The 14,867-nt window shown below is 36.5% G+C and overlaps 2 protein-coding genes across 2 annotated transcripts in view; both read left to right on the top strand.

Moving 5' to 3' along the window:
- LOC125233742 (A disintegrin and metalloproteinase with thrombospondin motifs 7) overlaps positions 1-14,867 on the top strand; it is a 215,703-nt gene that overhangs the window by 34,926 nt on the left and 165,910 nt on the right. The window lies entirely within an intron of this gene.
- On the top strand, positions 1,647-5,696 carry LOC125233743. Its single transcript, XM_048139817.1, has 2 exons — positions 1,647-2,230; positions 4,677-5,696. Exons 1-2 carry the CDS (start codon positions 1,798-1,800, stop codon positions 4,835-4,837), a joined length of 594 nt encoding a protein of 197 aa, XP_047995774.1. The 5' UTR covers positions 1,647-1,797; the 3' UTR covers positions 4,838-5,696.

Below are 14,867 nucleotides of genomic sequence, written 5' to 3'. Positions count from 1 at the left end.
CGGCACTTGCCACGGCTCATGGGAACCTGGGGTCCGCTTTGACAACTAAGCCCAAGATTTGACGTAGGCACTAGTTTTTAATGAAAGCGACTGCTATCTGACCTTCCAACCCAAAGGGTAACTAGGCCTTATTGGGATTAGTCCGGTTTCCTCACGATGTTTTCCTTCACCGAAAAGCGGCTGGCAAATATCGAATGACATTTCGCACAAAAGTTTCGAAAAACTCATTGGTACGAGCCGGGGTTCGAACCTGCGACCTCCGGATTGAAAGTCGCACGCTCTTACCGCTAGGCCACCAGCGCTTTTACGAGTACTTAATATTGCAACAAATAAATAAACAAACTTAATTACAAAAAAATACCTACTAGATTGTCCTGATTGCCTTCCATAAGGCAATGTCGGAACTTTTCATTTACTATTGCATTATTATTTTTTTTACTAAAAGTTTTGCTAGCCTGTCACTTTGAGCCCTAAGAGCACAAATGTCCACAAAAGGTCCAAATTACAACAGAGACAAGTTAGGGAGGTAACAAACTAGAATTATAAACGAAACGGTCGACGGTCCTAAGCCGCAGATCGGGCGCTTGCAGTCGTCTTGACGAACATAAATATCCATACATACTGACGTGATGAAATATATTAGGCAGTTAGCTGCCCGGGGGGCGAATTGAAGAACGAGCAATGTGATACCAATTTGAATATCGATTCATCATGTGTAAGGTTTCATTCATTTTAACGTTACATTTATTACTATTTTTATAGATTGAAGCATTTTTACTGCGGGCAATACTGATGATATTTTTATTGAAGGTAGTTTGAGATATTTAAGAAAAAAATATATAAAGCGGGTAGAAGGTGGTCAGTTGGTTCGGGGCAAGATAGGTGTGTTGTAAGAGGACGAGGAATAAGTAAAATAAATGTTAGTTGGAAATTATCAGTACACCTGTGTTTAATTGAGGAGTTGTCTAACAAGTCAGAAGCGGAAGAACCAACGCTGACGAACGTAAGTACACCTGACACTTAAATAGTAGAAAAAAAATTAGATTATGAGTATAGATAGAACGGAATAATTGTAATATTGCCGATTATCATATGAAATAAACACTAGGAGTACAAAAGCATACATTGGTTGTAAGGTTACGGAAAGGTCAAAACGATTTAAATTAAATCGGTTAAATAGGTACAGCTAAATTATAAAACGTTCAATAAAATTGCAAGTAAATAGTTTACTTATTCAGGCTAATTAGGCCAACAGAACCAAGAGTACTGTGGCACATTCCGTGCCAGTATATAAATGTAATTGTAAAGTTCGGAATTTCTGATCGAACTGGATTCATGGTACTTGAACGGTTCCCAATACACTTGTTATTTTATTTCTTGTCTAGTTATGGGTATTGTAGAATATCAACAAATTGGTTTGTTGATCTACTCATGAGCATAACTACTACGGTCTACGAATAATCCTTTAAGTAGAAGCTTGATTTATTATATCACTTATGTAGTAAAGGCACAGAACAGAACATATAATAGTACAAGGTAAAGGTTTAATAAATTCTAAAATAATCGTGTTATTAATAATAAAAAGTTACAGAGTTTTAATGGTTGCAGACTTTACTAGTGTTTACTTCCTGTAATGGGTAGGTATCTATATCGTAATTGGAGTAGGCTGTTGACAAAATATTCTATTTATTTAAAAGCATGGCTAATGCTTTAATGTTTCCAAGTTCCAGAGAATGGGGGATGCAGCTGACAATGACCGCAATGGAGGCAATCGCAGACTATTGACTCCATTGCGGCATGAGCACAATGAGGCGCGAGACCGACGCTCCCGAAGCCGAACGCGCTCGGACAGGCGCAGTCGCGCGAGCAGGCGCAGCCGCAGTTCTTGTCGCCGTCGCTTACAAGATCGGGAGCGAGAACTGGACATCGAACGCGAACGAGTACGCCGGTTGGAACGAGACTTGCTACAAGAGCGTGATGAAGATCAGAGGAGACGTAGCGGACACATCAGCCGGCGCTCAAGCTTCGGGAGAAGCTTACAGAGCCAGCCTTGCAGCCACGAGCCAGCCGAGCGCCGTAGCCGACTTCCTAGCAGCGGCAGGGTCGAGCGGCGCAGAAACGAGCGTCCGAGTCGCGTCAGCGAGCCCAGCCGCGATCGGCGCATGCCTCAGCAACCGGAGGCGTACCGACAGCGGGACCGTCACCCGAGCAGGGAGCGTCGAGAGACAAGGTCACGTAGTCCTGTATTTTCTAGTAAAGATATTCTAGGTATTCTTCAGTCATTGAAGGGTGGTCAATCGTCGCAGGCTGTAAACCAGAGTACACAAATGAACATTAAAGGTTTCGATTATAAAAATATTGTACCCGAATTCGATCCTTCTGCTAAAAGTCAACGTATCGACGTGTGGCTCCGAAAAGTTAACGAATGTGCCTCTGTTTACAGCTGGGACGAAAAACCACAATTCATTTTGCTATGCAAAAACTTCGGGGACTAGCCAAGACCTGGTATGAGAGTCAGAGCTCTATTTTGTTCACTTGGCCAGAGTGGCAAGGAAAACTTACCGCCGCGTTTCCTTGCGACCAGAACTATGGTCAGTCCCTGGAGGAGATGCTTAGACGACGTAGTCGATTTAACGAAGCAATCGAGATATACTTTTATGAAAAACTTGCTTTGTTAAATAATTGCGATATAAAAGGGAAACGGGCGGTTGAGTGCATTATTCACGGGATCACAGATAAAACCACTAAATCTAGTGCTTTGGCGCTTAGGTGTACTGAACCGGAGGCACTATTACAATTTCTAATGAGCAATAAAGAACCACATGTGCCTCAATATGCACCATTCAGAAATAAAACTGCTAATGGTGCTTCTGGCTCAGTTGATAACAACAAAACCGCCGTCACATCCACACCTAGCACGAGCAGTAACGACATTTATTGCTTTAATTGTAAGGAGAAGGGGCACCCATACTTACAATGCTCAAAACCCTTGCTGAAATGTAACCGCTGTGGCAAAATAGGACATTTAGTCGATAATTGTTTCCTGAAAGAAAAATCTGCAAGTTCTGACACCACGAAGACTGTAGGTACTGCGAATATCAAATAAAAATCAAAACGAAGAATACTTACCTTAAACTTATATTTAATTTTTGTAAAGTACATGCCTAATTGTTCATGGACGGCTTGCCAGTGGACGCATTTGTGGATTTTGGCAGTGAGGTGACAGTATTAAAATAATCTATTCTCCCGCTGTTGAATGTTAATCCATAGATGGGTAGGTTTTAAGAATGGTTTGGTAGAATCATTAGCCCTTGGAGTGTCAACAATATCTTTGTTCGTCACTATGATATCTTAAGTGTCATGATTATACCTTTAACATGCCTGTGTTTGTCCAGTAATTTCCCGCGGAGAAAGAATAAATTAACTAATAGTATAGTAATGCCTCGATCTGAGACACTGTCATCAAATGATTCAATGACTAATCCGATAAACGTTAGCGAGATGGTAGTTGGCATTCCAAGAATTGTTCAATAGAATATGTTTAGAGCTGGAGCTAAAATGTCTCACGTAGACCTGCAGCGGTTATCGCCATAAGTTTCATTTTTTATTTTTTGTTTACAATAATGTTGTATTATAATTAATAAGAAATATGTAATAACAAATTATATTTAAAACAAAAAATCTTACGAACTAAAACATGCTTGTGATTTAAATAAACTTATCTATGATTGGACATGTCAGCAAATAAATAGACCTTCATTCATAAAACAACACATAACAAGTGGAAAAAAAAAAACAAATGTCAAATATAAAATATTAACAAAAATAATAACTATATCCTTCTGTAGCTGTGGTGAGGATTGGTTGGTGACATATTTTAGTTATACCTGATTATTTTACTGAATTCATTTTTAATCCGGTCACAAGTGTCGCAACACAAAGACACAAAAATGTGGTCAAAGTTTTGGATACAATATTCCATACATTTAGTGCGACATGACCTCGATCTAAATACTATTTTCTAGATGCACGCCAAATGCCTAATCCATTTAAACTATGACTAAACGATAAATATATAAGATCGTCTCTTTTTACTGTCAAAAAAAAAGAGAGGGTCCGCGATTGTGTATGAGTTGTATGACTGTCTTTTATTTAATGATTATTTAGCTATACCCAATCTAAGCTTTAAAACAAAAATAAAAATGAAATTACATCCTTAGTTGGTATGTGGCATTTATAAAGATATTTAAACGGATACAGTAAGTAGGAAATGTCAAATAGATATGAGCGTTAATTACACTAAGCAATTCAAATAGTTTACAATGATTGCTTAAATCACATAATTTAAATGAATGTTTATTGTTTCAAGTGTAATCGTAAAAGAAAGTTTCCTTTCGAGCCATTATATGAATTATCAAAAACGCTTTCGGGCGTTAGTTCAATTTTGACCACCTAAGATCATATCAGACTAAGCAGAAGCAAAGTTATGAAAAAAAATAGGCGCAAAACCACTGTAGCCACTGTCAGAATGCGGCCGTGAATTATGTGGAGTTAAAATGAGGATCATGATGTCGTTAAATGATCTTGATTGTAATGAAGACGCGAATGAAATGTCTGACTAAAATAAATATACATGTTATACAATTATGTACTTAAAGGTTTCTCTATTGTTTCAGGTCAAGGGCGAGAACTGAATGGTTTGCTCCTTGACAATAAAAATGCGAGAATTGATTGGTTCCCTAAATTGATATGGCCAGAGGGTACCTTGAGAATTGATTGGTTCAAGGAGTACCTGATGGTACCTAGTACCTCGAGAATTGATTGGTTCGAGGTTTAGTTTAAGTCCCTCGAGAATTGATTGGTTCGAGGTTTAGTTTTAGTCCCTCGAGAATTGATTGGTTCGAGGTTTAGTTTAAGTCCCTCGAGAATTGATTGGTTCGAGGTTTAGTTTTAGTCCCTCGAGAATTGATTGGTTCGAGGTTTAGTTTTAGTCCCTCGAGAATTGATTGGTTCGAGGTTTAGTTTTAGTCCCTCGAGAATTGATTGGTTCGAGGTTTAGTTTTAGTCCCTCGAGAATTGATTGGTTCAGTTTTAGTCCTTCAAGAATTGATTGAGTCTAGGATTAATTTCAGTCCCTCGAGATTTTAAATGATCTTAGTTTAATTTCATGCAAAAGGAGTTCGAAAATAAAGTGTTTAAATTTGTTAAAATATTCTGAATCAAGATTTTAATTGAAGTTTTTCGGAGTAAGTTCGTGGTTTAATAAAACATGTCAAGGTTAAATGCATCGATTACTTTGAACTTGGTTGTCACTTGTCAGAGAAGAAATTGTTAATATATTTTAAATTTTGTCAATCTCTTTGTTTGTAAAAGGACACCAGAATATTAGATTGTGTATATCATTCTGTAAATGTGCCGAATCGATGCTATAAAATATTGTTTTGTAACACTGAACTAACTGACCGAATGTAAGGTTCCACCAGGTGCGTGTATGGGGACATACACGATGCCAGGATGGTCGAATGTAAGGTTTCATTCATTTTAACGTTACATTTATTACTATTTTTATAGATTGAAGCATTTTTACTGCGGGCAATACTGATGATATTTTTATTGAAGGTAGTTTGAGATATTTAAGAAAAAAATATATAAAGCGGGTAGAAGGTGGTCAGTTGGTTCGGGGCAAGATAGGTGTGTTGTAAGAGGACGAGGAATAAGTAAAATAAATGTTAGTTGGAAATTATCAGTACACCTGTGTTTAATTGAGGAGTTGTCTAACACATGCTAAATCATACAGTTTTAACACTGCGTTTCTGAATAAGGTAACGTGGGGGAACATTGAAGGGTTTTTCTTGAGGTATATGATGAGAAATTTTCCGTATAGCGAAGCACTATGAGCGGATTTTTATCTTACCCCGCAAGATAAACCCTTCAATCTTCCCCTATCTTACCTTACGCCTCTTATGTTTAAAAAATATACTTATTATGTAAACTTAAAACATACTTATGGTATAAAGTGTATTGGGGTAAAGACGCGACAGCAAATTCGACAATTGTAAACAGGTTATATATAATTTTAAATAGGTAAAGCGAATACATGGGACCCACATGACCTTTCAATTTCGTTACGTTGGGCACCTGCCATACCCCGCTTTACGCGACCCCGTATAGTGCGGATTCGCTATAACGCGATTTTTAAATTTTGATGGATCGCAAGCAATAAGCCAATCGGAAAACATTCGATTGTTTTTTTAAATAAAAATTACCACTTTTTATAGTTTTTTAAATGTAAAATTTACTTTAGACAATCAATTTGATTGTAATTTTTCAAATAAATATTTACTATTTTCGATTTGATACTAAATTTGGTACGTTATTCAAATCACCCTGATATACGCGAAATCCGCTTTACGCGATTTTCCCTGGAACGCATTTCTAGCTGTAATGTACTTATTATATCAATGGTACCTAGTGCAATTTTACTATTGCACTAAGGTCAACGTGTGAACCTGTATTTGGGCAATAAAATAATATTACCTACATATGTAGTTTACCATCGAGGTCACCTTAAATGCAACAAAGCATTGACAATGCTGTATACAACAATTATTTATTACCTATTCAATTCAATTCGGTTTATTCTTCCAATTGAATTATACCCTTCACAATACAATTATATACGTAGGTACCTATTCATCGCTGATGAGCAAAAACGTTAAGTAACCAACAGTTTCTGCGAACAGGCCAAATTAAGATTAACATAAAAATTGTCTGTGAAAATTGTTGTGTTGCCTGTGTGGTGACGGGTTAAGAATTTCACCACCCCCTTTCTTCCCGTGGGTGTCGTAGAAGGCGACTGTGGGATATGGGTTAAATTGTGGCGTAGGCGAGAGGCTGGCAACCTGTCACTGCAATGTCACAGTTTCATTTTCTTTCAACCCCTTACTTGCCAAGAGTGGCACTGCAGCTTTAGTAGTTTCATGTGCTCTGCCTACCCCTTTATGGGATACAGGCGTGATTGTATGTATGTATGTATGTATAAAAATTGTTATTACACCTAATACATATTTATGCGGGATCCACGTTGAATAAATTGAGAGCGCACGTGTATTCATACTAATATTATAAATGAGAAAGTGTGTGTGTCTGTTTGTTTGTCCGTCTTTCAGGGCAAAACGAAGCGATGACTGGACGTGATTTTCTAAGTGCAGATAGTTGAAGGGATGGAGAGTGACATACTTTTTGTCTCTTTCTAACATCCCTCTTCCCTAAAATGGGGAGTGAGTTCGTATGTAGCATTCTACTGGGGACGCTATTGCACAACACCCTGCATTTTATGATTAAGCACTGAGACTTGGCACAGGTTGTTCCTTGGGTGGCCCTGAGTAGATAAAGATCGGGAGGCATTGAGAGCCCCCCTTAATTTAGGAGGGAAGAGGGGGGGAAGGCTGGCGCCGCCGCGCTTCCTTTGAAACCATATTTCTCTAAAACTATACAAAATAGGGCATGCAATATATCATTTTCGGATAAATAAAAGATGAGGAATTCATTTTTAGAACAAAAAAAAATGTATTTTAGAACAAAAATACAAAATAAAATGGGAAAATCTGAAAACGAGATTTTTTTTTATACATATTATTGCACATTTTATGAAAACTGCAATGGTTTTTTCTAAATAAAAAAATATTATTTATTAGCTACATTTATCTAGTTTTAGAAAATGTATAATTTGTTATAGAAATATATTATAGGACTAGTGATAAAAAATAATTTACATCACCCGATAGGGTGATTTGAATGCTCATTTCAATAAGTTTTGTCAATGATTTCAGGTATAATCACTATTTTTAACACACGAAAGCCGTAATCATTGTAGTTTATGGCTATTTTAGTGATTAATGTACTTAAAATAAAAAAAAATACAAAAATTTTAAAAAATATTAAAAATGTGATTTTTTTTTTAACATTATCCTATTTTGTTCTTTCTAAACAATATATATCTAATAGCAATAAATATCAATAAAAAGCCACATTTATGCAGTTTATAAAAATATATAGTTTGTTATATAAATATATTACGAAACGCGAGATAAAAAATAATGAAAATGAAAATTTTAATGTACGGGTCAGCTTGCATTATTCGATGAGGTGAGGTAAAGGTACTACCCGCTATGCAGTGGAGTTCGTCTAGTAATACAGAAATATACTTATTCTAATAACGTTTACACATGTAGGTATATCACGACCCAGTACATAAAATTGTAAAAGTCCTATAATATAGTTTATTTTGATTGTAAAATAAAATTGCATGTGACTTATATTGCAAAAAAAATGTCTTAATCACGTTCTCCTCTCCTAAAGCAGTTCTGCATGCATAGGCTTGAAGATTTTTTAGTTTACTATCAGAATTTAGTTACTTCCTTTGGGCCCCCTTAAATCGGTTTTACCCATCCATAAAAGATAAAATAAAAATCGTTATATTCTTCCTTTCAGTATCAATGATAGTTAGTTATTGCGCAATAGTGCCATAAAAAATAAACTAGATTCGTATTAGCATTAACCATTAATGATTTTTGAACTAAGACATTGCTTTTGTACAAAGGAGAACCTCAAAAAATGGTCTGACTAGACGAAAAATGTGTATCGGGGCTAGTACTCAAGGCTCTCAAAAAGTGTAGCTATTTTGAGTTATTCAAATAAAACAACATGAATAGTCTGAATTTAATTATGTATATATCACAACATCCACTGCATAAGCACATCAGCTCCGAACATTTAATTTAAAAAGTCTTTTTTTACGATTGCATCTTACGCGGCACTGTTTTTTACACCTGCATCCGACAATTTCGAGGCATGTTTCTGCAGCAACAGGTAACGTTGCGGGCAAGTAGGCTCCCAAATCCCAATTGTTACAGACTTTCGTCCAGCCACAAGTAGCAACTAATGGCAAATTTTGAATTGGGTTTAGTTGACCCCATAAATGGACACCTTGATATACCTATAACCCTTACAAAAATGGTGCAAGGCAGCTTTTGTCGGTGAAATGCTGTTAATTTGACGGTCTTTTTTGGTTAATAAATATTTTCGGCACTCGTTAACCAAAGTACAGGACGTAGATCTGGAATAATAAATATGTCAAGTAAGAATTATCCATAAATTATGCAAATCATATAGATAACTACTATTTCACAAGATGTATTAGGATCAGATGTATATATCTGACCTATCATATCAATCGATCATTTCATGTAATATAAATAGTTAAATTCAGACTATATTAGGAGTATGTTGTTTAATTTGAAGTACTCTAAATAACTACACTTTTTGAGAGCTTTGAGTACCTCACCTCATCGAATCATACAAGCTGACCCGTACCGTACATCAAGATCGCCCTGCCACGTCACTTTCATTATTTTTTATCTCGCGTTTCGTAATATATTTATATAACAAACTAATTATTTTTATAAACTACATAAATGTGGCTTTTCATTCATATTTATTGCTTTTAGATATATATTGTATAGAAAGAACATAATAGGATAATGTTATAAAAAAGTTATCACATTTTTTTTTTATTTTTGTATTTGTATTTTTTTATTTTAAGTACATTAATCACTAAAATAGCCATATAATACAATGATTACGGCTTTCGTGTGTTAAAAATAGTGATTATACCTGAAATCATTGACAAAACTTATTGAAATGAGCATTCAAATCACCCTATCGGGCGATGTAAATTATTTTTTATCACTCGTCGTATAATATATTTCTACAACAAATTATACATTTTCTAAAACTAGATAAATGTAGCTATTAAATAATATTTTTTATTTAGAAAAAACCATTACAGTTTTCATAAAATGTGCAATAATATGTATAAAAAAAAATCTCGTTTTCAGATTTTCCCATTTTATTTTGTATTTTTGTTCTAAAATACATTTTTTTTGTTCAAAAAATGAATTCCTTGTCCTTCATTTATCCGAAAATGATATATCGCATCTCTATTTTGTATAGTTTTAGAGAAATATGGTTTCAAAGGAAGCGCGCAGGCGCCAGCCTTCCCCCCTCCTCCCTCCTAAATTAAGGGGGGCTCTCGATGCCTCCCGATCTTTATCTACTCAGGGCTACCCAATAAACAACTGTGCCAAGTCTCAGTGCTTAATCATAAAATGCAGGGTTCCCATACAAGACATAGCAATAGCGTCCCCAGTATTCCGCAATTTTCGAATTTAATGCGAGCAGAGCCGCGGGCAAAAGCTAGTATTATATAAATGAGAAAGTGTGTGTGTATCTGTACTATAATAAGGGCCGCCTATGTAAACCTGCACGTGGCAACTATTATTAACACTTAGTTCTGTATGAGAAAAGTAAGCTAATATAAAAAAAAATGTTATACTTTTTTGTGCCGAGCTTTGTATCTACTACATTTACACTAGGGGCTAGCAATAAGTTGCGAACTGTCAACAATAGATGGCAAATTGTGAGTCAGCGAGCCCTATATCTCCTCGGCAACACTTCGGCCGCCCACGACATTTAAAATAGCGCAGTACGATGCACGTTTCACTATTTTCTCCAACGGACAGATTTATGTATCCCTGCTTCGCCTACACGGACTCTTTTACTGCAAAAAATCGGACATTAGCATTTCAACGCCTCGGAAAAGTATAGTGACAATAATGTGAGCGTTGGTATTAGTGGGTAAATAATTAAAGTGACACTGCATTAATATTTCTAAGTTATTACTTTTAAGGAATTTACCATAAATAATGTATTTAAAGGCCAGCACTGCACATCAACCTTTTGGTGTTTCGGGTGTTCATGAGCGGTAGTCACTACACCCCGTGTCTCACCCGAGACGGTATAATTCCATACATACATACTATCACGCCTGTATCCCATGAAGGGGTAAGCAGAGCACATGAAACTACTCAAGTTTCAGTGCCACTCTTGGCAAAAAGGGGTGGAAAGAAATCGAAAATGTGACATTGCAGTGACAGGTTGCCAGCCTCTCGCCTACGTCACTATTTAACCCATATCCCACAGTCGCCTTCTACGATACCCACGGGAAGAAAGGGGGTGGTGAAATTCTTAACCCGTCACCACACGGGGAATTCCATTTTGAATTTATTCCAAAATGAATATACCTATGTATCTCTAGTTTGTGTTGTCTTTATACAATTACTAGACAAATAAACGGGATAATGTTTTCGTTACAAACTAACTTCATTGCCTGCCGGGAGATAGAAAGAAAAGATGTTCGTATATATATATATATATAAAAAAATAGTTATTTGTTTTACAAGGGGGCAAAGTAGTTGTTTAACCGCACGTGCCAATATTGATACCTGAGCAAGCGAAAGATTCCAATATTGAACCGCGAGCGTAGCGAGTGGTTCAAAAAGTGGAATCTTGAGCGTTGCGAGGGTATCAAGGCACGAAGGTTAAACAAACTTTGCCACCGAGTGAAACACAAAAATTTTCACCACACCAACACGAACAAAATACTGACTATAAAACATCAAAATAAATCAAATCCATCAATTTATTCAATATTTATGATTCAAAATAATCATTTATAGGTAAAGTCTAGCAGCCAGATTAAGACATCGTGTTAAAATTTGTATGAAATTACTTTGCCCCCTTGTGGATAAAATGCAATTTTGCTATCTGTTTTCGAATAGCAAAGAAAGCCTTTACCAGTTGGTGTGGTGAAAAACAAATTATCGTGACATACCTCTACTCACAAAACTTATCCACGCTTTGATACAATACAATATTTCTTTTTTAAACAGATGTATATGTCAAAACAAACAGACAGAAACAGAAAAGGACAAATGTCAGAGTTATGAAACTTATGAACATTTCTTTAAAAAGACACCATTATACTCTCACATTAGTTTTTTAGGGTTCCGTAGTCAACTAGGAACCCTTATAGTTTCGCCATGTCTGTCTGTCCGTCCGTCCGTCCGTCCGTCCGCGGATAATCTCAGTAACCGTAAGCACTAGAAAGCTGAAATTTTGTACCAATATGTATATCAATCACGCCAACAAAGTGCAAAAATAAAAAATGGAAAAAAATGTTTTATTAGGGTACCCCCCCTACATGTAAAGTGGGGGCTGATATTTTTTTCATTCCAACCCCAACGTGTGATATATTGTTGGATAGGTATTTAAAAATGAATAAGGGTTTACTAAGATCGTTTTTTGATAATATTAATATTTTCGGAAATAATCGCTCCTAAAGGAAAAAAAGTGCGTCCCCCCCCCCTCTAACTTTTGAACCATATGATTAAAAAATATGAAAAAAATCACAAAAGTAGAACTTTATAAAGAATTTCTAGGAAAATTGTTTTGAACTTGATAGGTTCAGTAGTTTTTGAGAAAAATACGAAAAACTACGGAACCCTACACTGAGCGTGGCCCGACACGCTCTTGGCCGGTTTTTACTTGAACACGTGGCGACCAACAGTCTGTGCTCATTTAGAACGGATTTGCAATTAAAAACTGTTTACATGTAGGTAATTAGCGAAAATAAACCGATACATTAAACATCGTGTAAAGCAATATGTGTAGACAAGCCGACGGTGGACATTTCCGGTGCACAGTCAAGATATAATAGTAAGTCAGTAATAAATATAATAAATTGCAAGGAAAAATGGCTAACCATTTTGACAAATACATCAATACACAGGGCCAAATAGCCACTTATACACGTCAATATAATATAGATTGAAAATATAATTGAAATTACAAATGATAATGTTAATTGTAACAAAGGTATAAAGCTACTATAATAAATTAGAAATGTAAAAGGTCTCCAAATGTCGAATTACAACTAAAATTTGTCAATGCAAAATGCGTTTATAAAAAATCAAAAAATCATATTGCGATTTAAAAAGCGAAAAATGATTAAACGATACATTAAACATGGTGTAAAGTAATATGTGCAGAGTGCAGACAACACGGTGGACATGTCCGGCGTGTGGCGTGCGCGCACGCAGTCAAGATAAAACAGTAGGTCAGCATTATATTTTCTACATACATACATACATACATACAATCACGCCTGTATCCCATAAAGGGGTAGGCAGAACACATGAAACTACTAAATCTTCAGTGCCACTCTTGGCAAATAAGGGGTTGAAAGAAAACGAAATTGTGACATGCATGCGCCTGTGTGGTGACGGGTTAAGAATTTCACCACCCCCTTTCTTCCCGTGGGTGTCGTAGAAGGCGACTATGGGATATGGGTTAAATTGTGGCGTAGGCTGGCAACCTGTCACTGCAATGTTCTTCTCGTGTATTCACAAACACGTTTCAGCTGTATTCTAATCAATTTAGATAGGTAAAAAATCAAGAATATAACCTGTAATAAATAGCACAAAAAGTAACAATGTTTTTGGTATTTTACGTATACGCGCGTAAAGACCGATTGTTATGTACATAGTCTCATTTTCTCATTTGTATGTGTACAAACACAAAAAGAGGCCAACGATAATAAAAATGAAGATTGTCCTCAAGCTATTAATTTACTAAAAATATAAACTAAGAATAGTAAATACGAAGCAGAACGAAGTACGAAAAAAAGCAAATAAAAGCATAATTATTTTAATATGTTTAGCTGCACTACTGTTCGAATAAACTGTGACTCGCTACAAAGTTACGTGAATGCAAATTGCACGGGTGACAATCTTGTTAACACCTTTATTGAGCGACTCAATTAATGGCCTTAAGGCACTCACACACCTGCTGCTGATCTGATAATGATAGCATTTTTTTTTGTTTTCACTCCGAACATTACAGACTGAAATTACATCTTGGAAATAGCGGGTTTTATAGCACTAGTTACCACCAAGTGTTCTGAGAAACTGTTTGACATGATGCCAACGTCCACTTTTCATCATCGCACCGCTCGCCATCGACAGGGCGCTCATCCACACACCTTGCAGCCTAAATGGTCGCGTACCGTGCGGTTTCAGAGGCATTTCCTCCCGCGGACGCTCCGGCTGTGGAATGAGCTCCCTGCCGAGGTATTCCCGATGAACTACAGTATGGGGTTCTTCAAAAAAGGTGCACAAGTTTCTAATGGGTCGGCAACGCGCATCCTTGAGTTGCAGGCGTCCATAAGTTACGGTGACCACTTTCCATCAGGAGTGGTATAAAAAAAAGGACGTGGTCTTTCCCCACCTTCTTTCCCGTGTATTAAAGAACCTATATTTTTATATTTTTTTGTTTCTATCAAACCGAGTAAAAGCTAGGGAACCTACCCACCTCGGACTATGTTTGAGGTCGCTTCCCTGTTTGGTACGAATATAAAAGTCCAACAGGGTAGCTTTGCCTTCGCTTCGCGTACGTACGCTTCATAAGCTGGCCAGCTAGCTCTCTCTGTCTCTCTTCGTGGCGCAACAGAGCCAGGCTGCGTTTCGATGCCGATAAGCAACTTTTAGACCCACAGGTGAGTCAGACCTTTAAGACGCTACAGGAGCAAAAATGCTAAAACGGAAATGAACGCCCCTTTCAAGTGTCATCAGTGGTATTAACTAGATTTATCGAAAAAAAAATTGTCCATTAAGAACAACTCAATTAAAAGGTATTGCGAAAAAATCTTTAGAATCGAGGTTCCGCTCTCGACTCTTTCCTCCTTCAAAACTTAATCAATCGTAACGAAATTTGAGAATCTGAATAACAATGAAATAATCTGTGTCGGACCGTTTATTTTTTTTGGCTAATTGTTACCAATCTTGAGTATCACACCTTTTTTGTGCGCCATAATGAAAAAGGCCGTTTTTGAAATTATTGATTGGCTCTAGTGTCTTTAAAAATAAAAATATCAAAAAAATCAAAACGGTCCGACACAGATAAAAAAA

The sequence above is a fragment of the Leguminivora glycinivorella genome, chromosome 15 (genome assembly GCF_023078275.1).
Source record: "Leguminivora glycinivorella isolate SPB_JAAS2020 chromosome 15, LegGlyc_1.1, whole genome shotgun sequence".
NCBI classification, from domain to species: domain Eukaryota; kingdom Metazoa; phylum Arthropoda; class Insecta; order Lepidoptera; family Tortricidae; genus Leguminivora; species Leguminivora glycinivorella.
This window is presented reverse-complemented; position numbering and strand designations above follow the sequence as displayed.